Here is a 25,280-nt window from a genome sequence, read left to right on the forward strand (position 1 = left end):
CCGCGGCGCCGACAAGAAGTGCTGTGAGTAGCCGCGGCGCCGGACGGGGCGGCCTGCGCGCGCGCTGTGAAACATCCCCTGTCGCTAGCTTTAGGGCGTGTGCGTGTGGGTGTTTGCTATAGGCTTACGTTTTATGTAGACGTTTGTGCGTGTGTGTATGTATGTTTATTTTGAAGTGGGATAATGCTGCTCGTGCACCCGCCGCGGAAAGGAAGCGTGATTTACCTCATAATTAACCCAAAACCGCGGCTCCTGTCCCTTCCTGCCGGGCTGGTGTCACGGCTGCCTCCGTGGAGGACGCTGCCGGTGATGCTGCCCACACACTGTCCTTATCTTAATGCTCCTTGGCATGTTTTGTGTGTGAAAGCGCCCATTTTTCCCTCATTCTGACCCTGGAAAGGCGCTCCGTGCTGCCCGAGCCCTCATGTTTGCCCGTCTTCTCGCCCTTGCACCTGACCTCCCTCACGGAGCATCCCCCGCTCGAGAACCTCTCCCCAAACGGCCGTTTGCTCCGCACGTCCGCCGGGGACGTGGCCACCCCATTAAGGCCATTAGTCTCCGTGTCCCTGACGGCTCCTGTAAATATTTTCCACGCTAAAAGGTGGATAATGGCCCCGGCGGCGGTGCCGCTCCCTCAGCCGGCGCCTGGCGACCGCCCGCGCGGCCGTTAACGGCATCGGGCTGCACTAACGAGCCTTCCTCCCCTCAGCGTGGGCCTCCTACATGACCAACTCGCCCACGCTCATCGTGATGATCGGGCTGCCCGCCCGCGGCAAGACCTACGTGTCCAAGAAGCTCACGCGCTACCTCAACTGGATCGGCGTCCCCACCAAAGGTGCGTGTCGTGGGGCGGGAAGAGCGGTGTTCTCCTCTGGAATACCCCAGGTCTCATCTCTCCTTTCCTCCTGTGTGTGTCTGTGGCCAGTGTTTAACCTTGGAGTGTATCGCCGCGAGGCAGTCAAGTCTTACAAGTCCTACGATTTCTTCAGGCACGATAACAAAGAAGCCATGGAAATCCGCAAGTGAGTCTGCCTTGGAGGGCCCGGTCTCTTGTCCACAGCCTGGTTATTCCAAGGGTTTTTTTTTAAATTTACATATCTAACCATCACTACACAGATGATGGTTAATGTCCACAAAGTGGTAGGAGTAGATGGTGCAGCCCATGCACCTGCTATAAGTGCTCTGTGCACAGGGAGGCCTTCACATCAGGAGGAACCAAACAGCACAAAGAGCACAAATGCCCAAAGATGGATAAATTATGAAGCAAGTGAGATGCAGGTTGCTTATGGTCTTATTAATGGGCCAGGTAGGAGGCCTGGGCATGGGAATTTGAACAGGACTTAACCCCACACAGCCTCCATGGCTGTTGGAAAAATGTGGGAATGTCCCACAGGGACAGAGGGAGGGAAGATACTGATATCTTTCTCCATATTAGTGGCAGGGCAGTAATTCAGATGAGAAATCTGAGTGCTCATGATACTTGTTTCCCTCTCACAGACGCTGTGCCTTGGTGGCTCTGGAAGATGTGAAAGCGTATCTCCTGGAGGAGTGTGGGCAGATAGCTGTAAGGCACTTCTGGACTAGACCTGTGGCTTCCTCAAAACTGCACAGGGGGGTTGGGACTGATTTAAAAGCCTTAGACAGAATTACTCACTGCTGCTTATTTACGTTCTGGTAGGTGTTTGATGCAACCAACACAACTCGAGAAAGACGGGATCTGATCTTAAATTTTGCTAAAGAAAATGCTTTTAAGGTAACTGTCCTGTATTTAATTTGGAATCAGAATGGGTGCGCTGGGTTCCCCCAAAGTATTTCTCTTAGGCGATTTGGTTTGGTGCATGTAGTAAGAGACCTGGGTTGTTATTCCTTTTTCCTTAGTTTCTATGCTTTCAGAATTGACCTTAATTTCAAGCAAGAGCCCTTAATTTGCTAGGGTTCTGAGGAACATTGGATTTCCTTTCCAAGGAGATTGTCATGAGCTGCATTGAAAAAAGGGGAAAAAATTGGGTTTGGGACAAAGCAGAGTTCATTCCCAGGGTAATTTTGTTTGTTGCTGTTTCCTCATTATTTGAGAGCTGTATTGACTTTACTGCTGTCAAGTAATAATTCTTGTTTTTTTTTTTTGATTCAAGATAGAGTTCTTGATTCTGAAATACCTTTATTTGCCTTTTCTATAGGTGTTTTTTGTGGAGTCCGTTTGTGATGATCCAGAAGTCATTGCTGCCAATATCCTGGTAGGTGCAGTTCTCGGGTTCAGCTGACAGTATCCTACTGTAAGGAATTTGATGCTTTATTTTTCTGTGGAGGTTCACTATGTAGGATTGTCTGCAAATTGCTGGTAGTAGAGATACACCTAACTCCAGGAGGGCTTGAATCCCAGTCTGAGCTTTACTGCATGTGTGTCTGATGTTTATTGAGCTCTTCTCTGACTTTTATTGGAAATCTCCTTCCCACTTCTGGTTACAACTAGGCATGGTTGTAATGTCCCAGTTTGTCAGCTTGGTGGCCCTCCCGTGAAGGGAAAGCATAGGCCAAAGCTCTGTGGTTGTCACCTGCCTCTTCTTGTCCCCTGTGAAGCCCGGGGAAGGAATACCCATTTCTAACAACATACGCAGTCTAGCATGCCTAGGAACCTTGTTCTTAGGTTTCACTTAGAATATAAACAGTTAACATTTGTAGGTTTACAAAAACCAGAGGTGCAATTATTTGTGTAAGAACTTGGAGATGAAATGAAGCCATAAAATGTTTGACCTTGAAGCGTGTTTCTGTCGTCATGGGAAGATAGGCAGTAAGTGGCTTGCAGGGGAGAAATAAAAGGCAAGTCAGCTGTGTTTGTACCCGAGGCCAAGTGCCACAGCGTGCCCTTTAGAATTGCCTTTTGTTCCCTTGCCAGGAGCAGGTTTTTTGCGGGGCAGTGTTAAACAATGCTATTTTTTGTTTCTGAATAGAATAGTGTTGTTCAGCATTGCTTTTGCTCGTGTCAAGTTTGTTTAACGTTTACAAAGTGTCACTGTCTGTTGCTCAGGAAGTGAAAGTCTCCAGTCCAGATTACCCAGAGAGAAACAGAGAGAATGTGATGGACGATTTCCTGAAGAGGATAGAGTGCTACAAAGTTACTTACCAGCCTCTTGATCCCGATGAGTACGACAGGTAAGAAGTGATGTCCTTCAGTGCGTTTTGCCCTGGCTCATGCATTTGTGTGCAGGAGGGCTGCTTTGCTTTGTCACTTTAGTTCTCTGGCTTACAATGCTGCGATGCTTGTGAAGCTGTGAAGCCTCAGCTTTCCAAGAGGGGTTTGTGGGAAGATGATACCCTCAGGTATCAAGGATTTTTTGCTGGTGTATTGCAGCATAGCAGAGCTCCTTGCTTAAACACAGCAGTTCAGTGTCCCCTCTGTCTGCTGAAGCTGCCAAGCAGTAGTGCTGCTGCCTTATTGCAGGATAAATAGCTAGATTACACCCGCATATGCTTCATTTTTCAATCCAGCCGTGTGGGTGTTCTTATTTTATGTTGACTCCAGAGATCTTTCCTTCATTAAAGTGATCAATGTGGGACAGCGGTTCCTAGTAAACAGAGTCCAAGATTACATCCAGAGTAAAATCGTCTATTACCTAATGAACATTCATGTCCAGCCACGTACCATCTACCTTTGCCGACATGGTGAGAGTGAATATAATCTTGTCGGCAAGATTGGTGGGGATTCTGGTCTGTCACCACGTGGGAAGCAGGTATGTTTTTGGCAAGAGCCAAATTGCTGTGTTTTTAAAGTGTCAGGTGGGCGCAGTGAGAGTCTGGCTTGGAGCTGGCTCTGTGCGAGTGTGTAGGTACAGTCCTGTGAGGTTGTTCTCCCCAGCAGAGATCAGCCAGCCTCTCAACCCAAGCCATTAAAATAATGCTTTTTTAATCACTCCTGCTATCTCCTGACCTCCTGTAACTTTTTCTAGTTTGCCCAGGCACTTAAGAAGTTCATTGAAGAGCAGGAAATTGTTGATCTGAAGGTTTGGACAAGCCAGCTGAAAAGGACAATTCAGACAGCTGAGTCTTTGGGGGTCACTTATGAGCAGTGGAAGATCCTGAATGAGATTGATGCTGTGAGTAAGGAGGGTTCTAAATATTCATTGAAGTCTTTGGGTTTTCTAGGTTTAAATATATTTTTAAAACAAATACACCATAGTAAGCCTAATGATTTCCTGATCATCAGTCAGGCTTTAAGACCTGGATGTAAGGTGACACACAAGTGTTGGTGTTCACATTCCGTGTGTCTGTGTCATTACTGACACTTCTGTCACACAAATAATAACCACTTGTTTTTTTCCTGTTGTTATTGTCTTGCATCTGTCAAACTCAACTTTGTAATAAGCTCCACTTTCTTCAGGGGGTATGTGAAGAAATGACCTATGCAGAAATTGAAGCCAAGTATCCAGAGGAGTTTGCCTTGAGGGATCAGGAGAAATATCTTTATCGCTACCCTGGAGGAGAGGTGAAGATACTTAGAAATAATAATAAAACACAATATATAGACAATAAATACAGGATGTGTAGAATGTAGCTTTTTTAATTGATTCTTTTTAAACTTAATTCCTCCCTTGAGAAATTGTTGAAAATATCAGGATCCACAGTTCTTGTTTAGAAGCGTTTTGCTTGTCTTTCAGCGCTGTGTAAAAGACAGCGCTCAATCATGATAACAAGGACTCCTTTAAAACTTCTGCCTAGTACAGAGGGGTTCCTGTGTGGGTCTCATCATTTGGCTGAGGGAGGACTTGTCACTGTGAAAAACAGTTTTGGGAAGGAAATTATTGTGGGTGGGGTACGGAGTCATTTCTGGTTTTACTGCACAAACCCTTTTAAATGTATAATTTAGTATTTTATTTGTTTTTCTTACTGCCTGCATTAAAAGTTGAGTAATCTGAATCTTCCTGTAATCTGAGGGTTTCCAACATGAAAATCTTGCCTAGTGCTGTTTGTTTTGCTTTTCCTGTATTTACTGAATCAGCCCTGAATTCTGCATTTTAATATTTTAACTGATGCTTTCCTGAATGTGATGTTGTGTTAAGTGCTGCTTCTGTTTTGAGACTCCGTGTTTATGAACCCTTGAAAAATTCCTGTGTTTTGTTTTCCAGTCCTACCAGGACTTGGTCCAGCGCCTGGAGCCAGTAATTATGGAGCTGGAACGTCAGGGCAACGTCCTCGTTATCTCCCACCAGGCGGTTATGAGGTGCCTCTTGGCTTATTTTCTTGACAAGAGTGCAGGTATGAAAATAAACACATGGTGTTAGGGGCTGGTTTATTTCTGGAACTTTTGGGAGGGTGGCTTGTAATTACTGTTTTGATTTTGATGAAGAGGAAGCGGCTTTAAAAAAAAAAAAAATTGCAATCCCCCTATCTCTGCCCAAAGAAACCCTGTGTTTGCACCATTGCCTTTTAGCTACACAGGAGGCTTTGCAAGAAGCTCTCTTTCCAAGGTCACTGAAATATAATGGAGAAAAAAAACAAAAAAAGAAAAAAAACACAGTTCAAGCCCTTTCAAAACAACCTGCTGCTTTTCCACATGACCATTGTTTCTGGAACAATTTCTAATAGGAGCATTTACATCTTTATAGGATTCCCCCCGCCTTTAATATTTGTAAGAAAAGATTTTCTGATATGTAGTCTGTGAGGATTGGCAATAGGCCTGTGTATTTGAGAAATCCTGTTGTTGGATGGTGCTCTGTTTCCAGGACGTGATAGAGCAAAATGATTGAGCAAATTTCTTTCATGCAGGATGATATACTGTTTCCAGTACAGTATGCCGTCCCATATAAAAACAAACTTGCTCCATTTTTATGATCTACAAAGCAAATAGCTAAATAACTCCAAGTGCTTGGCTGCCTGTAGCACTCAGCAGCCATCTGTGATCACAGAGGATGCAGACAGGGCGCTGGGCAATGCGCTTGTATACATTAAATTAAAGATTTGTTATTTGAAATATGAAGAGACTCCAGTCATGCCGCTTGTCACGGTTTAAGCACGTGATGCATCTGCTTGAACCTGATGAAACTTCTCAAGGACTTGAGTTGGATCTGTGGCTTAGCTCATAGCAGAGCCTAGTAGATGTTCAGTCCATTCCTGCAATTTTCCATGCTCTCCTGATCAAATGCAGTGCTTAACTCCTCCTGCTTTTGTCCTAGATGAATTACCCTATCTGAGGTGTCCTCTTCATACCATTTTCAAACTCACTCCAGTTGCATACGGTAAACATTTTCTTTTTCTGATTCATTTGAGTATGTTTGAATCTGATGGCAAGTTTATGTGTACGTGGAGAAGCAAAAGGCCTTACTGTAAATAATCATTAGTTTAGTTTTTTAAAATCCAGGAGGTTAATTTATGCTCACTTTATGAGCTGTTTTAACAGATTTTTTTAATAAAAATACATTTCCTCCTGTAACTTTTCTTTTCCTTTCGGTAAAGGTTGTAAAGTGGAAACAATTACCCTGAATGTTGAAGCAGTAAACACCCACCGTGACAAACCTTCTTTGAATTCAGTAAGTCTTTCAACCAAATTGGGGCTTTCAGGCTCTTTCAAAACCTTTGCTGCCTTAATAAGTAAAACTCCAAAACATTCACTGTAGATTTTTAATCCCTTGTTAAAATGCTGACTTGTAGTAACTGGGAAGATCAACTTTAGAAATATTATCAGCAAAAGTAGAGCTAATTATGTATTGAATTAATCAGGTACTCAATTTGCTTCCAAAACCAGAAGGAAGCTTAGTCAAACTCAAGAATTTGAATAGTCAAACTCGAGTCACTTTCATTAGGACACATTTTAAAATCAGGATCTTGGTGCCATTTCTTAATGAAACACTTGTTGCTGATGCTTATTATTTGCATTAGCAACCTGATAATCTCAAAGATGTCACAATATCAGGAGTGAGCTTTTTCAATCTATCTTAATGAGCTTTCTCTTGTTTGTGAAGTCCTCAGTAGCATTAGGCAGAGCTTTGAGGCCATTCCACTCCTTCAGGTATGTTTTCTTCTAGCTGGCTTTTATCAGTGTTTGTAGCTGTCAGGGCAAGGTTGTTGCTGTGTCTGTGTCTTATGTAGAAAGTTAGAAGTGCAAGACTCACTTGTCAGTTATTTCAGCAGGACGCAATTATGTTGTGTGTAGTTATCCAAGGGAGCTTGAGATCTTTTCCCTTCACCCTTGTCTCTTCAGATGTTTTTTTTCTTGAAAGCTCTGGGTAAAGCTAATACCTATCAACACGTAGGGTGCCAAAGTAGTTTGGAATCAAATTTATCATCCTTCCACTAGGAATCTTGTAGTAGTGGCTATTTTTGACTGACTAGGGGCATTACACTAGTTTTATATATAAAACCCTGTCTCCTGGATTGCTTGGATGAACAACCCTCTACCTTGTTCAGTAAAGGACATAAATATGTACTAAATCTGTAGAAATAGCTCCTATTTTTGCAAACATAGTTTTGTTTTGTTCTGCAGGGACAAGTCTCATAGCAACTGCAGGCATCGGGGGTGCTATTTAGCAGTTGCCTGCGATTAGGCTGCCCTAATTAAAGGCTATTAATCAACCTTATACTGTGTTAGCTCACAGTAAAGATTGTAAGAGCAAATGCATCATATTTTATGTCTTTCTGGTAGAGTTCCACTTTTAGCTGCTTTTCATCATTGCAGGGGTTTTATAAAGAGCTCCAGAAGTGAAAAGAATTCTTTGCTAATTGCCTTTGATGGTTTCTTTTGCCTCCCAGCTTGAGGCAAATAGCACTGATAGCCCCAAATGCGAACAGCATCAGAATCAGTGGATGCGAAAATCTGCTCGTGAGCTGATAGACTTAAAAAGCTGAAAATTGGCTGGCCACAAAATGTTAAATGAAGATATTCAGCCAGATATCTGTGGCTAGTATCATTTTGGGGTGTCTAGTTAAGGCATTTATTGCTTTGCTGCCTCTGATTCGTGTGTTGAAATCCTTAATGCTCCCTCAGAGAGGGTAGAAGCAGTTTCTGGGTGGTTTTTTTTTTTTTTTTTTTTTTGCTTGCTTGGGCAACACACGGCTGCTTTGGGAATAAATACAAATATGGTAAAGTACACTATTTGTTTTCTTCTAAATTCCTTGTAAAAATAAGCAAAAAAAAAAAAACCTCAAAGGGAAGTAAAACTGCAAAAAATGCACTTTTATGCACTCTCTAAGCAGCTCTATTAACCCATAAAAGTGGTCGTTTCCCCGTGCTCACTGTGTGCTCTGCCAGGCACAGTACTCTGGGCAGCTTCCAGGAGCTGGTTTGGTGCTGCTGTTGGCACGAGCTGCCACCCCCCGAAATCGGCCTCTCGCAATAAAGCTTCCGAGGGGCTTTGCTGACCTATAGCCTCTTCTGCTCCCGTGCAAAGAGGATTCCAGAAAATCTAGAGGGATTAAAAAGCCTGGAGAGCTCTAGACATTGTTTGGTGCTTTGCTTTGGTGCCTGTTGGTCTGGAGTCAACAGCTCTGCAAGTCACGGCAGGTGGAAGATAGCAGGAATGTGCTGGTGTGCAGTATGATTTGAAGTTGTGGTTCCACTTTTCATTCCTTGTGATATCCTCCGTTTTCAATCAGAACAACCTTCCCACGAGCCAAACCCCTGTAAGGATGAGAAGAAACAGCCTTACACCGCTGGCCAGTGCGGACACAATAAAGCGCCCAAGAAATTACAGTGTTGGGAGCAGGCCTCTCAGTCTACTGGGGTCTTTCCTATTCCTGGAAGCTCAAGATGAGGCAGATCAGCCACGGCTGCAAGTCAGTGTCTGAGTGGTAACTTGCCTGTGCTCTCCCCTCCCGCAGCTGCTCCCCACTAACCCTTCGTGTCACTCTCCCACAGTCACCAGTGGACGTGTTTGCAATGTGAGCAGATCCTCCCCCTCCTTAGTGTCTCGTGCACTGTCCCTGTTCCCTCTGGAAAATCATTCCAGATCACAGACTCCATGGTAGAAACTGGGCTCCATGCAGGTGAGTTTGCCTCGGCATAACAGGGCTTCTTGGAAGGCTGGTTAATTCTAACTAATACTCTGCTTTCCAGACAGGGCTTATTGAGGAAGGGTTGTAGATGCCCTGCTTGTCCAAATTCCATAAAATCTATGCAGCCAAGAGTTCCCCAAGCCCCAACACAAGTGGTTAGGGAATCTTTGTGTTCATAATCTTGTTGGTGCAAAACAAAAAACAGATACTTAATATCAGTTTCTTGTTGAACAATTAATTTGGGCTCCTGATGTTCAGGTTAAAATTAAAAACTAAAACTGCTTAGCTTTTGGCACTTTATGTTCCTTTTAGCGTAAATGCACACAGATCCTCACCAGTTTTGTCTGTGAAGGTCCCCTTGCATGAAATTGTTTTTCCCACTAAATTAGAAGCTTTTTCTGTGTCTCCTTTCGGCCACTTCTCTCAAGGGTTGTGCCGAGGAGCCCCTCGGTTCTACAGGACAAGCTGCTCTGTTTTCCAGGGCAAACAGACACTGCTGCTTTTGCCTGCTGACTCTTGCAGAGGAGACACCACAGACAGGCCTGGCTTGGATGTGGCTTTTTGTCACGCGAGACAGACCGGAGTCATGTGAGGGAATCGGAGGTGGCCTGGCTGGCTTCCTCAGGTGTTTTGTTCCTCTCTTTGGACACAGCTATTGTCACTAAAGTGATTCTTTCCACAGCTCAGGGTTGAAGTCAGCGTGTCCTGGACTTGATGGAAGCTGCTGTAGGAAGCCAGGGAACCTCATTTTGGACTTTCAGACTGTTTCTTGCCTGTGGCATCAGTGCAACTCAGTGCAGCAAAAATCTTCCCTTTAGTAGGGCCCTCTTGTAAAGGGTCTTATCTATTAATTTTGAACATTTTACACTGTAGTATCTTTCAAGCCATTTATTAAGCCCTGCTTCTCTTTTTCCTTCCTGCTGGCAGGCTAAGTGGTCAGGCAGTAAAAGAAGGAACCGTGCAGCAGAGGTGAATGTTGCTGAAGATGTGCATGAAGCCCAGACAGCTTCAAAATCCCAGGGCTTCAGCAGGAAATAAGTTACAGAGCTTCTGACCTTTGCAGGAGCTGCAAATTTGGCCCATAACTACTTAGTAGAGAAGAACCTAACCTTAGAGTGCTGAATACTCCTCATTTGTGTGGCAGTGAGCTCTCAGGATGTCATTAGCCCAGCCTATAACCAGGACCGCATTTGAACACAACCTGCTAGAAACTGGAAACAAAATAAATTCACAAAATGTGCTATAGTGGCCAGGGGAAGGGGTAGAAATAAAATTTCCCATTTAAAACATTGTGTTTATTCATGGGCATTCATTAGGCTAGTTCTCAACTCTAGAGCTGCAGAAAGGGGCACGTCTGCAGTGTCAGGAGTGGAGGTCTGGGCACGGTCAGCATTTGCACTTCCAGCTGCTTAAACTTTCAGCAGGTCCTTTGGTGTCTTAAGTTGCACAGCCTCAAAGCAGAGATCCCCTGCTACCCAACCCGCTCGCTGATTGTAATTACGTTTGCAATAGTAATGTTTTAGCATTTAAGACTTTGCAGCTTAGGAGCATTTAAAACTCCTCTCTTGGTGAGTCCCTGGGCAGCAGGGAAGGGTGCAGGTCTGAAACTCTCACCTGAATGGAGCCGTTTAGCCCAGGGCGCTGTGCAGAAGCTGCCCGTGTGACCAGAGTCACCGAGGCCTCAGCAGGAGGTTTCCATGACTTGTATCATGATCCAGGTCATGATTTCCATGACTTGCCCTGATCCAAGTCTGCAGAGATCGCTCCCTGGGGTGAAATCCTTGGGGTCGTTTCACTTCTTTCCTCCCTTGCTTCAATGTTTTTGCTCTTAAATCTTGGTTAAATCTTGGTATGAGCTGTCTTGTGCTGTTTCTTTTTCCTTTGCAGCCTCAAGTGGGAAGTGCTTGCCTGTGAGTACCACTGAAAGCAGCTTGTATCTACTGCCTCTGGTTTGGTTTACTGGAATTCTCTTGATTAAACTTGCATGGAAGCTCCTTTGGGGGAAGGCAGATTAATGCATGAAGCAGTCTTTTGCTATATAATAATTCTGTCATTAAAAGGGCTCTTAGTAGGTGAGGAGCTTTTAATGAAGCCCAAGACCCATCCTGGTGGGTAGTTTTTGTGTTGGCTGTTTGCAAAAGTGTGCATTTCACCCCAAACTTGCACAGTCCCTGGACCAAGAGACTAACATTGGAAGCCTTAGATTCTCTCACGGAATTAACTCGCAGGCTGCCTTACTACTCAGACACACTTAAAACTCAGAAGTTTCAGAGTTTCATCCCACAGGACGTTACCTTTGTGTGTAGCGAAGGGGATGATGATTGTAATTTGTATGGGAGCTTAGGCTCATCCCCAGCTGCGGGTCTGCAGAGAGCTGTTGGAGCAGGGCAGCCTGCCCCAGGACTCGAGGGCTCTGCATTAGCAGTTACTGCAGCCGCTAACTTAGCTCATGCACTGACCAGCTGCGAGTCCTGGGAAGGTCTCCTACCTGCTTGGCCCTGCTCTGCCCAAACCAGGGATGGGATGGTGTCTGTCACAGGGATTTTGCAAGGATCATTCGTTCATAGCCTGGATGGAAGTGCTGCTGTCAATGCTCAGTTTCCAGTGACTTTGAGACTCTCTAAGGGACATTAGCACCATGCAAGGAGGTTCTCAGAACCTCTCTGTCCGGGCAGCATGCTCTGAAAGTGACTTTGTGAATGAAGCTTGTATTAGTGGCAAGTGTCATCCATCAGTCCTCCTCGCTGTCCCCTCCCAAAGTGGGTGAGGAGTGTGGGGCAGTGTCTCACCCTACGGAGAACCCTTCATTCTGTTCCCTTCTCTCCAGGGAGCCTGCAAGCATCGCCTGTGAGACCTTGGTTTCTATGTCAGCCTCTCAGTGAGGCAGCCAAATGAGAGGCTTTCAGTGCTGTGCACGGGGCCGGGAAGTCACCCCTGCTTCGCCATGCACCTCCATTCCCCCCAAGCCACCCTGCCAGCCTCGAGGCCTCCTGCTGCTCCAGTGGCTGGTGCAGATGCTCCCGAGCCCCTTGCTAACCTTGCTCCGTGTCTCAACTCTTGCAGCGCGTCGGTGTCGGAGCGCTTGTCGAGGTGGGATGTTGCCCCTCCAGGTACTGTGTTTGCGGGGCTGGCTGTGCTGCACGGAATACTCTGCTGAGCTGGGTGGTACAGCAGGAGCCTGCCTGTATCTACGGCCCCGCAATGTATATGTGCCTCCTTGCCCGTGCCGTGCTGCCTCCGCGCGCCTTGTGATAATGTATCTAGGAAACCAGGGATTTTACCGCTCTCCGAAGCCTTTCCCACCTGGAGGGCTTGTGCATTTTACCTGCTCTGCTGCAAATGTTAGTCTTTTGATAACCTTGGGGTGCGAGTGGAAGGTGTCCTGTGCCCATCGAGCTGTCCTGCAGCCTGCCTGCCTTCGGGAATGGTTGACTCCGTGCCTGGAAGCGCCTGTGCCCCGCGACGCTGTGACAGCGGCACTAAGGGGACGGCCTTGCCCGAGTGACCCCTTCCCTCCCTGCGAGGGCTGCAGGGTGAGAGGTGTTGGGGCTCTGCTGGCCGCCGGAGCCGAGGTCTTGCCGGCAGAGCACCAAGCTCTGCACCCCTGCTCGCCTCTGCCCTGGCGCTCGGGCAAATCAGCCAACCGTCCGGTGCTCTGCTCACAAATTCTGAGGTAGACCTGGATTTAAACTATAAAAGTTAAAGCGATAGCTTTAGATAGGGAAATTAGAGTTTCATTATGGAGATTCCTGTTATTTCACTCCAAAGCAGGAGACAAAACACTTGGAATGCCAAGACTCAGGTCCCACAGTTTTAGGATATGACGGGCATCTTTTTTTCAAGCAAGGAAAGGTGCCACTTCATATTGAGATAATGGAAGTAAAATTGCTCTCCAGGTAATGTCCGCAGAGTCTGAGGAACTTTCACTTCGATGTGTTCACTTAAGTTTTGCATTTTGTTATGCTTTGGTCTTGAAGCATTTCCAATGCCTGTTCAATACAACCCCACCGTTTCTACAGGGCTAGTATTTGCACACATTTCTTAAGCTCAACTGTGGTCCTAAATCCAAGCGACTCTTGGTCTCCTCTCTGCTTTGTGATAATGTTTTTAATAATGTTCCAGAGAGGTTTTAATAAGGTGACAGAGCTGCAGGAGCGCCCGCTGCCAAGCTCACATGTCCAAGGGCGTCTCCTGTGGCAGAATGGTGGCTTTTGCCACGAAATTCTCAAAAATGACACCTTTCTCCGTTGGTTTGAGAGGCTTTAATGCTGCTGATGAGGGGAAAGGGAGGAAGAAGGCGGGATGGGGAAGCCTGTGTTCACTGCTCATGTAGGGTTGGCACTTTATTTAGAGGGACAGCTGGGGAGTTGTCCCCAGGCTGAGCAGCAGAGCCCTGCTTACCCCTCAGCAGGCTGCCCTTTCTAAGACCCCGCTCAAGTGTTTAGTTCCCTCTCTTTAAGAAAATAAGAAGTTCCTAGGAGGTGCTAAGTGTGCAGATAAGCAAAGGGAACTTGGCCCAACTTCCTTGATTCCGGTACAGATGGAATGATGTTTTGCTTGAGAAAATACCCAGTGAGCAGCTATTATAGATCACCTCTATGTTTGTGTATCTGATGGCAGGTTGCGTTTGTTTTTTTGTTTTTTTGTTTTTTTTTTTGATCTGATGTGTTGTTGGGAAATCTGTTTAGTTTTTTAAATGAGAACCAAAAAAAAAAGTTTGAAAACGTCCTGTATGATAGATTTTAAGTCTTGATGCCTATTGTTAATCGTCAGCACACTGGGGTGTGGGTTGTGTTTTCTTTATTGCTTTGTTCCCTGTCCATCTTGGCATTGCAACTTGCGCGTCCTGACTTAGATACCAGTTTGCTGCTCCCAAAATCCTGCAGCAGAGCAGAGTGGTCCCTAACAGCTCGGATCCCTTTCCAGTATTTTCTGTGCTTGGGCTATAAGATGCTGAGTGAACTATAACTGCTTTAGAAAAGCCTGACTGTCAGATTTTACCTTGTAAGATTGCATATCTGTAAATGTGATTTGTTTTTACTAATGAATGCATTCTTGTTTTTTGAGCCTTAGTGAGGCAATGGAAGCAATTTAATTGCAAAATCAAGTATTTTGTGTGCTTAATATGCAAGCTGGTTACTGCAGTGTTTCTTACCTGTGTCCTAGAAGTGTATTTTCCTGTGAAAATGATGAATAAAACTAAGTAATGTGAATAACAACTCTGTTTCATTATTGTCTGCCTCGGAGATGCTCCAATAAACCTTACTCTGCTTGATCTCAGGTATAAGACTGGAGTAAAATCCTCCCTTTCTGAGTTTTACAGGAGGCTAAAGAATGATGCAAGGGGTAAAATAATTCAGACTCTTTGTCTGAAAGTGCCAAGTTTGAGTCCGTCTGTATCTGGCAAGAAGGCTGCCTGGGACTGCCTGCAAATAAGGATCAAAGATTAAGATGATTTAGCATTTCTTGATTTTGATTTTTTTTGCCTCATTATAATCTGTGCCACTTCTTTTCGCTTGTAGAGGATGGCTGCTTTAACGGTGTAGAGGTTTCTGGTCTCATCCTGAGCACGGCTGGGATTTGCACAGATATCCCCGTGGGCAGAAGCTCTCCTTGGACTCGTGTGCCTTGTGACTCCTGGAAGCGCCGCAGCCGCCACCGTCCCCAGGCACCTGCAAGCACAGTGAGCCGGTTGGCACTTCGGCCAGTAACGTTGCTTGAAATATATTTTAAAGCTTTTCTGTGATTATTTTCGTCTCTTTTTATTTGTAAATGCTGAAATGCCTGTCAATGGGACTGAAGGAAATTTGTTATGAAGGTTTTCAAGTTGTTTTAATGTGTGTGTATGTGCGTTGGGCAGCAGGCCATGTGTGCTCTAACGTATTCCTGCTTTTATTTAATTCTCATTGTCATTTAAGTTCACGCACAGTTACTCAGTGTTATTTAACTGTTGAAATAGGTCCAGATATCCCCTTTTCTTTTTCCTTTTTTTTGATCTGAAGCACTACATCTGGGCATGTTCTTATGTTTTGGGAAGGCTCTTTGAGCCTAGCATAACAAAAGCCCCTGGTAAAGTCAGGTAATCTTTATGAAGTTTATCACGCTGAGGAGCAGCAAAAGGGAAAAATTGCTATTTTGTAGAAAGAGCCAAATTACCAGTGCTGTTCAAATCCTGCTTTAGCTTTGCACTCTGTTTTAAGCCTCATCCCATCACTTGTTTTCCTAGGGTTTGGCAGAAGCTTTTCCATGTCTTAAAACAGATATAGTTCTGTTATTCTATAGCATGTCATATGAGCTTCTAGATTCTCCATTTACCATCCTGTTCCACCTACTTTACCCAAAACCTCTGAAAATCAGTGTGAATGCGTGTGCCCACGTGCTCCTTTGCGAATATCTGCAACCCTAGGGCTCAGCTTGGGCTGCAGAGAGCAGTTGAGTAACATTCATTCCCAAACGTATTTTCTATTTTTCAACTTATTTTTCACTCCTATTATTATCCTTTTAAAGACAAAATTGTCCGAGTTGTTATCCTAAAGAAATGGAAGTTTAGATACATAAATAGGAGCACCATTTTTATTAGGTATTATGCCTGTCTCCAGTGACTTAAGCAGGATTTACAGGAGCCCCAGAATTTCTGAGATCAAAATTGCTTGTTTTAATTGTATAAATAAACATTGGACATGCCTAAAGTAGGTGTGTATGCTTGAAAAATGCAGAGCAGGAAGTTAAGAGGAGTCTCTTTTTGCCTCTACTGCCAAGGAGCCCAGTTGGGAGCCTGAGGTTTTTCCGTGGAATTGCAAGAGCTCCGACCCAATTGTTTTAATCACTCCCAGTATTTTAACTTGGCAATGCTGTAATGGGGAAGAGCTTAAGGGTATGTTGGGCTTGGCAACTGCTCTGTAGAGAGCTGAAACTTGCAGTGGGTGGGAAAATTTGATTTTTTTTTTCTTTTTTTACTAGTTCTGTGTGATCTTACCGCTGAAAGGCAGGTTTGTTGCTGCCCTCTGCCAAGTTAGCAGCAGCAATTCTTTGTTTTAAACGTTAGCTTGCTCAGGAATGAGCTAGGAAAAGGGAAAGAAACTATTGTGAAGGAAGAGATTCACAGTCTGCTGCCAGGGGATGTTCCCTGCCGCTTCCTAGAGTGATTCTCTAATTGCCTGAACTTGCACCTGAGCAGCCTTTCTGCTTCTAACAATAAATCCTCCCTCTCTGCAGGGAACACAAATGAAACCATGCCCTAAGTTGCTTGTGCACAATCCACTGTAAGAACGTTATACAGAAGGATTATATTTGTGTCATTACCTAGTTAATGTTTATAACAAAAATATATTTTTACATGCCAGAATCCCTGTATGTAGCTGCTAATATGTTGGCAGTGCTAACTCTTTAATCACTGCTGAAAATCCGTTCTGCGACAGAAATTTTGCATTTGACTCCCGTCCCGTTCCTACCCAGCAGCTACTTGCTTGGGCAGCCACCTTATTGGCGGGGGCAGAGCCTGTTGCCTCCATCTGCAGGAGTCAGTTTGTGCCTCTGGGCTTTGGCTAAAGCCTAAATATCATTCTGTTCTTTATTTTAACTTCCAAAGGGTGCAATTACATCTGTGGAGCAGAGCACGGGCGAATGGGTGCTGCTCCGTCCTCTGCAGTGACCCTGCTCTCCTCGCGGGGATGCAGCTGGCTCATAAATACGCCTGATGTTGGGGCTGGGTTGGCAGTGCCAGGGAGGGCACAGGTCTCCCCTGCCTGAAACCTGCCAGCCGGCGTTTTGTGCCAGGCAGTTCCTTGAAATCACATGACTTCCATGGCATTATTCGTGCAAATACTCCAGAATAAATAAAGATTGCACAATTTACCTGAATGGAAAGATAGAGGCTTGCGCGCTCAGTTATGGCAGAGTAGCCTTCCTCTGCTAGGCATGCAGAGCCTGTTCCAAACCCTGCCGTGGGGGGTGAGAGGTTGCAGTTGGCTGTGTTATGTGGTTAGCAGCGCACCTGAAGGAGGTGCCCTGCTTTGCTGCCTCCTTTGCTGCCTCCTTTGCTGCCTCCTTTGCTGCCTCCTTTGCTGTGCCCGCGGTCAGCGCTGCCCGCCTGGCAGCCCCATCCGTTGGGATGCGCCCTCAGACTTGGCACTGCTGGAGCTGCAGCCCAGGGCTTGTTGCCGTGTCATATTTAGACATTACAGCTAGTTCCCTGTGACTTTTCCCCTTCCAGTCACCTCGCCATCCCCAGCCGTTCTCGCTTGTCCTCGTGTCCTTCGCCCTCCTCTTTTGGGGCAGTTACTGGTGTCAGGGGCTCAGCACGGTCGTCACCAGTGTCCTGCTGTGGGGACAACCTGGAGAGAGGCGTTGCCTTTGGTCCTTGCAGCACATGCCTGGGTGTGAAGGGGGCTGGGAGGTTCCCATCCCAAACGGGACCTGCTTCCCAAGCTGGCTTTGGAAGAGGATTCTGCAGGTGCCACAGCTGCTGCGTGTGTCTGTCGTGCTGTCTCTGGGTAGTAAACACTGTTTGTGAAGCTGCAGCTCTGTTGAATATTTGATGAGATGGATGTTCTGTTGGAGTTTTGCTACTTTATGGCTTTCTGATGATTTTCTTTGTTGGTTAAATAATGTGATGTATGCAGACTTGTCTTGCTATATGTTGTGTACCCTTGGCACTTACGCACAAATAGCTCATGAGCTTTTACTTGCAATAAAAAGGTTTTTAAAAAATCTTGCTTCCCTGTTACTTTCCATCAGTGTCTGCTATAACTAATTGTATAGTCTACTGGCTTTGTAAGATAATTGTCTTCGAATGCGTGGCCTCTATGGAAAGTATTTAGTGGAGGAGGGTTGGTAGTGAAGAACAGACCTGTCTGACTTCCAGGAGTTTTACAGCAATGGTTAGGAAATGAGCAGTATTATATGTTGGAGCTACTGCTCCATTCCCCTTCCCTAAATTAGCTTTAAGGATGTTATAGTTGGAGCTATTGGAAATCAAATTAGAGTTTCCTGCTTCTAGCTGTTTTTCTTTAGCCGAAAACACCTTTTTTTCCTAAAAACAAAACTTTCTAAAATGCATTTTTAAAACTTTTTTCTGAAACAAAACTCATTCTCAAATGCATTCTAAGAAAAGCAACCAGCACTTTGAATCTCCAGTTATGATCCCAGCACATGCACCTGAACCAACCTTTGCAGTTCTCAGCTGCATCGTTCCCATTGGGCTCAGGTACATCGGTGGGTGCCCCGTGTTGGCCTGCAAGGTGGCTGAGGGCACTAACTGGGAGAAAGCAGCAGTTTTGCAGACCTCAAAATTACTTTCTTGCCTTTCTTTGCTAGACCAGAAAGGACTCACCGGCCACAGCCTCAAGAGAAGATGCAGAAACGTGTGGTAGGTGAAAAACGCATATCCTGTTTCGTGTGTGCCCCATTGCACGCTGTGGGTTTGGCGGGGCTCGTGGGTGTTTTGCAGCTGTCAAAGCAGCTGGTGGGTTTTTGTTTAGCTCTTTCCTGGCCCTGGTTTGTGCCAGGTTGATGCTCCTGGCAGCAGCTACAGCCGCTCTGCAGTTCTTAGCGCTCCTGGGAGGCATGGTGCCCATAAGGAAGTTGGTTATTTTTTCTTTGCAGCATAAAGGGGGAAAAAAATCAGACAAGTCACCTGGAAAAATAAATAAGCGAAGGAGAAGGGCCTGTGCTTGTGTTTGAGATGGACTGGATTCCTGTAAATGTTTGAGGGGGGTCACTGCCTCTTCTGAAGTAAGCGGGGGCCTGTCGTGAGCAAGCCCAAACTTGTGGGGTGAAATATGGCCCTGTTGAGAACCAAATCTATCTCCAAGCTTGTTGGCTTGGATCCAGCTGAACCTTTGCAGGATAATATATTGCACCAAACGCAGGGATGAGGTAATTTATTTTTAAGAACCCATTAGATTTGGCAGAATGAAACAAAGCCTATTGTAAGCAAGACCAAGAGGTGAAAGGGCTATGGTTGTTTTTGGATGGTAATTCAAGCCTGCGCTTGGGCTGGGTGGCTTGATTGAGAGCATAAGGGCAAATGCTTATGAGCTCTGCCAAAGCTCATGGTTGCAAGACAAACTAAGAGAAGGAATGAGGTTTGGGAAGAGCTTTCAGGTGCAGCTCAGAGTGGGACAATCACCTCGTGCAGGTCCCCACGGGGCGCTCCAGGGTGCCCCTTGGGTCCCAGCCACCTTGTCTTCCTTACCATTACTGTTGGAACAAGCAAGAACAGACTCCCTCAGCCCAGCTCCAGCTTGTTTTACATGTGTATCATCTCAGGAAAGAATTGGCAACTCGGAAAACAAACAGTTTCAACATCTGCTTGGATTGCATTCCGTTTTCTAATATTTCGTGGGCTGAGCAAAACACTTCCTTGCTCAGTGGAGGAGTTAATAATTTATAGGCAAACTGTCACAATTCTCGATTCCGCAGAACTCGAGCGTGTCTGGCTTTAGCCTTTTTGAGCCTTCGTGAGGGTGCAGGCGCCTCCTAACTCCTCCAGCCTTGGGTTTAGACCAGGGACATCGTCCTTGTGTCCTGCAGAACCAGACGTGTGTGACCTCTGCCTGTGTCCTGCTCGTGGCCCCTCAGGTAAGAGAGCAGAGCTGCAGGCACCGTCGCTCTTGGGCGCTGGCCTGGAGCGTTCTTGCAGTGCCAGCAGGCAAGAAATAAAACAGCAGCGAGGAGAGCTGGCTTTAGAGCAGATGGGGAGGAGAAAGGGAGAATACTGCAGCAGGAAAGTGTGTTTAACCTCCTTTTAGCTGGGAATTTCTCATTAGAGTCACCTTTGGGCAAAGCTTCAGGAAAGGCTGTTTGGTTTCCAAAGGCAAGGTAGGTGCGTACCAATAGAAGGGTTTAGGCTCATAAAATGGGATTCTGGATAACTGAAGGCCAGAGGTGAAGTTTTTATTGGTCTCTAGGGGAACCAGGTTAGTCCAAATTGTATTTATATCACTTTTTGAAATGGAATTTAGTCTCCTAAGTGTCTTCTGTGCTTTATAGCTTGGCTCCAATTGGTGTGATTTGCACAAAGCTACTGTACAGATGTTATATAGCTGGATCTCTCTAGTTAGCTCTTTTTCACATGCTGCCACATGCACAGTCTGTTTATAGTATATTGCTGTGTTAACTCCAGCTGCATTTCATGTGACTGAATTGGCTTCCAAGAAATTTATTATTAAAACAAAATGTTTTATCTATGAGTTAATTTTCAGGGAGGACACATTGCAGAGGACATAGTGAAATTAATGACCCTGTAGGTGTTCATTTGACTGGTCAGCTGGGAAGAACTATGGGCAAGCTATGTAATGATTTGAAGTTAAACCTGTCTAACTGCAAAATACCCTCCCTTTTGAGTAGCACTTTCATTCTATGTTTAGGCTTTTTTCTTTTTTATGTCTTAATTTTAAATTCTCGTTAAAAGCTACAGTCTCAAAAATGGGACTGATTAAGTAACTTCCAAGAATTTTACTCAAAATGTGCAGTCCTGCTTATGCTGTATTTTCATTTCACTTAGCGTGTGGTGTTTGAGGCAATCTTCGTTTCCCAAATTCAGCCCTGCCTCACCAGATCAGATCCTCTGTGTCCCATATTGGTGCTGTCACAGTTTATGCTGCAACAGCATCTGCAGCGTCTACCCCGATCCTAACCAGAGGAAGGAGACAAATGAAACGTGTTTGTATGAGCTGTGTTTATCCGAAATATAAATTCAATGCTCTGTCTCCTGATATTTTTTGCAGATATTTTGCCTGGAAGAAAAATGTGATAACTTCTGTGAGATCTTCAGGCAGGGGAGCTGGAATGAAGATGTCAGCAGTGCAGCCTGGGAAGCACGAGTATCGTGCCACCATCTTCAGACTGTTACTGGCTGCTGGTCTTGTCGCTGATGTCCAGAGTAAGTGAAGGTGAAAATAGAGCAATCCACCAGGAGAAAAAAAACTAAGATTCTTTGAACACAAATTTTCCCCTGAAGTTCATATCATTCACTTTTCACAATCATCATTTACTTTTTCTTTTTCCTCTTGCATTTCCAGAGTGTTCTAAACTTCTGTAATCAGAATCTCTCCTCCTTGGGTTCAGCAGCTCCAGAGTTATAGCCTCTGAGGTGTTCTCTCCTGTGGACTTTTATAGGAAATCATGCCTAAGCTGTCAATGCTTTTCCTTGGGAAAAAAAAAATATATTTATCTTCCTAGGTTCTTGTGAGCCCCCGCCACGTTTACCATCTGCAGAACTGAAAGATGCTTATCAGCACATTGCGGATTTTTCTGAGGATTCAGAGGTGGAGTATGTCTGTCGTCCAGGTTACATGAGAAATATCCGGGTCAAAAGTACTTTGATTTGTAAAAATAATAGGTGGAGAGGAGCAGACGACATTTGTGTACGTAAGTACGTTTTGGATTTACTTTTGATTTTATTCTTTCTTCAGTGGTCCTGTCAGCTCATTTGTTTAAACAGTGTACAAACAATCATGTGGGATGGTGGAAAACCAGTGATAACACAGAACACCAGCTATAAGTCCTCTTATATCCACTAAATACCCAGAACGATGGCAGCAGCTGAAACCTGCTTTGATGCTGATTGCCTTGGACTAACTATATTGAAAAGCATTTTTTTCTGCTCTGAAACTCTGTTAACTCTTTTAAAAAAAAAAAAAAAAAAAAAAAAAAGCTTTCAGATCCTTCAATAACAGATTCCTCTATTCCTAACAGAGGAGGAATATTCTGTTTTCATTGACGTTTTATTTTACTATTTCTTTGGGAAAATAAACAAAGAACTAATGCCAGTGCCGTTGTCCTCCAGCAAGGTTATGCAGATACCCTCGAGAGCCAGCCAACGGCAGAATACTTCTGGGGGAAAAATTCACTCTTGGTTCAACAGCAACCTTCGTCTGTGATCCTGGGTAAGCAATGAGCGCTCAGACACAACCCCTTGGGACGTGAAGAAACTTTCTAGTCTAATTTTCTGTAAAACCAGAGGCTAAAGCACTGTCTCTCCTCTCAAGCCCGCATGCCGTGCCTGGCTTGCTGCATGTTGTCTCTCTGTCTTCCCGTTTGTATTCAGAGGCTTGAAAGGACAGAGTTTTGGCACGCTGCATAGGCCAGTTGTGGATCTTTGGGCTCACTAATACTGCAAGCCACAAACGAGATAAAATCTCCCCTCGTGGATTTTCTTCAGTCTTCTCCCTTTAGATTAGAGACACACAACAAACAAAAAAACCCTATAACTCTTCAGATATTTTGTTTGGGTCTGATGTCCAGTTAAACAAGGACACCTGTGATACCACCTCTTTCTACAAGTATGTGAGATAAAAGAATGATACATCCATCCCAGCATAAATGTCATGTCTCTAGCTGTATTTCAGAATTAAAATGTTGCATATCACATATAAAAATTTTAGATAAAATTGATTTTCCTTAAAACCAAACACTTGTTCATTAAAAACATAGTTTTGTTAAAAATTCAGTGCATTACTGATAAAAGCCATTCATTAAAGCTCTAATTATACTAATATAGCAAAGATAAAACCATACTGATGGCAGTGATATAGGCAGTATAGAACTGAATTTGACATGTAGCTTTTCCTCTCCTATTTCACATAGGCACCGACTTGTTGGAAGTTCCAATATTCAGTGTGTGCTTAAAAATGGGGTTGTTACATGGGACAAGGAGATTCCATTCTGTGAACGTAAGTAGAGCTCCTGAATTGAAGTATTGTGCAAATGTTAATGAGACTGCATAAAGAAATAATGACATTATCCTATTGACGGTTTTGGCAGTTTGCTGCATGTGTATTTTTGGTGTGTTTGTGGGTGTATGTATGCATATATAAACTTTTTCCATGTCATTTTGTAGGAAATTTTACTCTCTGGAGTAGAACAGCTGCATGTAAAATAGACATATCCCCAAGTAAAATAGACATATCCCCAAACTGCACCACTGCAGGGTCATCTCTGCTGTGTGTGACCTGTAGCATGCAACTCTCCTGAGCCTTTAATTTCCTGTGGCCAATGATTCTGGCACCTGATTTTTCAATATCCTTTTCTTATCAGGCCTATATAGACTTTTAATTCCTTCTCTCTTTCTCCCCTGTCCATCCCGTGGCTTTACCATCCCTCTCTTCCCCAGCAATACCATGCCCGCCCCCTCCGGACATAGCGAACGGAGCCTATAGTGGAACCATCAGAGGCGAGTTCAGTTACGGAGCCACTGTCACTTACCACTGTGACACCGTCAGGAGGGGAGAGATGCCTTTCTCGCTCATCGGCGATGCCTCTATTCACTGTACGACCACAGATGACCTGAACGGGGTCTGGAGCAAACCTGCCCCCGAGTGCAAAGGTGACTTCTCCCTGGGCTTGACATGCCAGCACACGTTGTAAACCCATTGGCACGAGGTAGCAACACCAGCCTTGCCTCTTGGACTGGGTGTCTAATTCCCAGTTTCCTAAAGCTGGTTTCTTCAGTCGAATCTCTCCGTTGTGCCGTTGCAATCACCCCTAGAGAAGAGGCCCCCTGAGTTTAGCAGTGGTGATAAGAACTATAGGCTCCCATAAGGGAGCTCCCCTCACCAAGGCAGTGAATTGCTCGTGGCTGAGAAATCAGCCAGGGAAACTTGAACAATGCTTCACAGACCAGACAGTGCGTAAAATATAGGGCCTGTGAGCAATGCAGAAAGCTGGGGTCACACCTGCTGCCTTTGCCTTGTTTTTTTTAATGCTTTGCCTTACTAAAATGCATAAAATAAAAACTACAATATAGAATAAGGAACAGTATTATGTTCCTTATTCCAGAAATATCATGTTGGTTTGGTACCCTGTGCTGTGCCTTTTCCTCCTTTTTGGTGATCATATCTTACATTATAGGATTATCTTTAATATTTTAATGTTTCATCTCAAGTATAACTGTTGATTTCCTAATTCATGTTTTTCCCTGCTCCAGTGGTTCGCTGTGAGCGACCAAATATTGACAATGGAATTCTGTTGAGCAGTTACAGACCGCAGTACACCTACAAAGACACCGTCATGTTTGACTGTAACCTCCGCTACACCATGAATGGCAGCGCGACATCGACGTGCACAGAAAACAGCATTTGGGAGCCCCCGCTGCCAGTTTGTCAACAAAGTGAGTGCTGTGGAATGAGTCCTACTCTCTGTTTTCCAGAAACTTTGCTTCCGTTAAATTCCCACGATTTAAGGGTTAGTTTATGGAAGCAGTGGCTCCAAAATCTCATTTATTGGATTTTTGGAATGCCCCCTATTGCACAAAAGTGACTTTAGATTTCTTGTGTCCTGGCAGCCTTCTGGAGGAAAAATAGTGTTAGGAATTCATTACTTCAGGCCATATAGATTAAAACTGATGAGAGTTTCTTAATGGAATTCAAGGAGATAAAATTAATCTTTCTATATTTAATATTTTTAAATATTAAATGAACCAAGAGGACAGAGCTTCTAGTATGTACTAGAAATTATTTACGCTATTATGTTGAAATAACTTGGTCTAAAATTTTCTTAAGTCCTTAATTTTCTTTTTATTATTTCCAGGTAGCTGTGATGACCCTCCTGATATAGCTAATGCTGCCAAAAGACACATTATTGGCAGTTTATTTCCTGTTAAGACTGTAATCACATATGAGTGTAATGCGGGCCATGAGTACAGCCCTGGAGAAAACACATGGCACATCGAATGTCTGCCAGATTTTACATGGACCGAAGTTTCACATTCTTGTGAAAGTAAGTTTATAATCCTGTGACTTAACTATCCTTACAATTGGGCAAAACTATCACCAAATAAAGGAACTTTGCATAGTTTGCTGCTGTGCATACCATGGAGTTGAGGAAAGAGGCAAGAATGAATGTGAGGAACACTGAGTACACAGTTTAGTTCCTAGCAGATGCACAGAGACTGCTACCCAAGTTGACATGTTTCTGGTCATTGCTGGGACTCTTGAACTCCACATTTATTCCCTGTGTTAAAGGCTCCGTATTTTCTCTGCTTTACTTACCAGCTAGGCTTTCTAGTCCCTCTAATCTGTGGAAAAACAGTCACTGCCATGTCAGGGGCCCTTGGCTGCATCTGAGGTAAGCTCGTCATTCCAGAGGCTCTTGCAAACAGCCCAGCATGCAGCAGCGCCAGGGAGATGTCGGGGTGGACTTTGCTCTGACAGGTTTCAGCAGAGTTTCCGAGCAATCCTGCTGCTAGGGGAAAGATGGACATGGGGCCTCTTGCAGATGCCTGGAATAACGAGGCGTCTTAGATTTAGAAGGACAGAGAATGACTTATGGTCTGCCTGTATCCCTGCTTCAGGAAA

General features: G+C 44.7%; 2 protein-coding genes across 10 annotated transcripts in view; both read left to right on the forward strand.

Annotated features, from left to right (window-relative positions):
* Positions 1–7: 7 nt before the first annotated feature.
* PFKFB2 (6-phosphofructo-2-kinase/fructose-2,6-biphosphatase 2) lies at positions 8–16,969 on the forward strand. Of its 9 annotated transcripts, none has more exons than XM_026036118.1 (16): positions 8–23; positions 710–835; positions 926–1,022; positions 1,498–1,564; positions 1,679–1,753; positions 2,178–2,234; positions 3,026–3,150; positions 3,521–3,728; positions 3,945–4,091; positions 4,376–4,480; positions 5,121–5,250; positions 6,168–6,230; positions 6,448–6,521; positions 8,584–8,763; positions 10,870–10,892; positions 12,046–13,252. In XM_026036118.1, exons 2-16 carry the CDS (start codon positions 724–726, stop codon positions 12,137–12,139), a joined length of 1,557 nt encoding a protein of 518 aa, XP_025891903.1. In that variant the 5' UTR covers positions 8–23; positions 710–723; the 3' UTR covers positions 12,140–13,252. The 9 variants fall into 9 exon arrangements, 8 of the variants coding, with proteins under 8 accessions (XP_025891903.1, XP_025891897.1, XP_025891896.1 ...); XR_003248807.1 differs by lacking the exon at positions 12,046–13,252 and adding an exon at positions 8,846–8,973 and having other exon boundaries at positions 16–23; positions 10,870–10,968; XM_026036112.1 differs by lacking the exon at positions 12,046–13,252 and adding an exon at positions 14,505–16,969 and having other exon boundaries at positions 16–23.
* Positions 16,970–19,382: 2,413 nt separating this feature from the next.
* Positions 19,383–25,280, forward strand: part of CR1 (complement C3b/C4b receptor 1 (Knops blood group)) — a 61,087-nt gene continuing 55,189 nt past the window's right edge. Inside the window, exons 1-8 of the mRNA XM_026036044.1 lie at positions 19,383–19,563; positions 20,712–20,866; positions 21,166–21,354; positions 21,773–21,872; positions 22,573–22,658; positions 23,099–23,311; positions 23,912–24,094; positions 24,514–24,702. Coding sequence (XP_025891829.1) covers positions 20,773–20,866; positions 21,166–21,354; positions 21,773–21,872; positions 22,573–22,658; positions 23,099–23,311; positions 23,912–24,094; positions 24,514–24,702 — 1,054 coding nt within the window. The 5' untranslated portion in view covers positions 19,383–19,563; positions 20,712–20,772. The remainder of the gene's footprint in view (positions 19,564–20,711; positions 20,867–21,165; positions 21,355–21,772; positions 21,873–22,572; positions 22,659–23,098; positions 23,312–23,911; positions 24,095–24,513; positions 24,703–25,280) is intronic.

The sequence above is a fragment of the Nothoprocta perdicaria genome, unplaced genomic scaffold, assembly GCF_003342845.1.
Source record: "Nothoprocta perdicaria isolate Ctin4 unplaced genomic scaffold, notPer1 scaffold_170, whole genome shotgun sequence".
NCBI classification, from domain to species: Eukaryota; Metazoa; Chordata; class Aves; order Tinamiformes; family Tinamidae; genus Nothoprocta; species Nothoprocta perdicaria.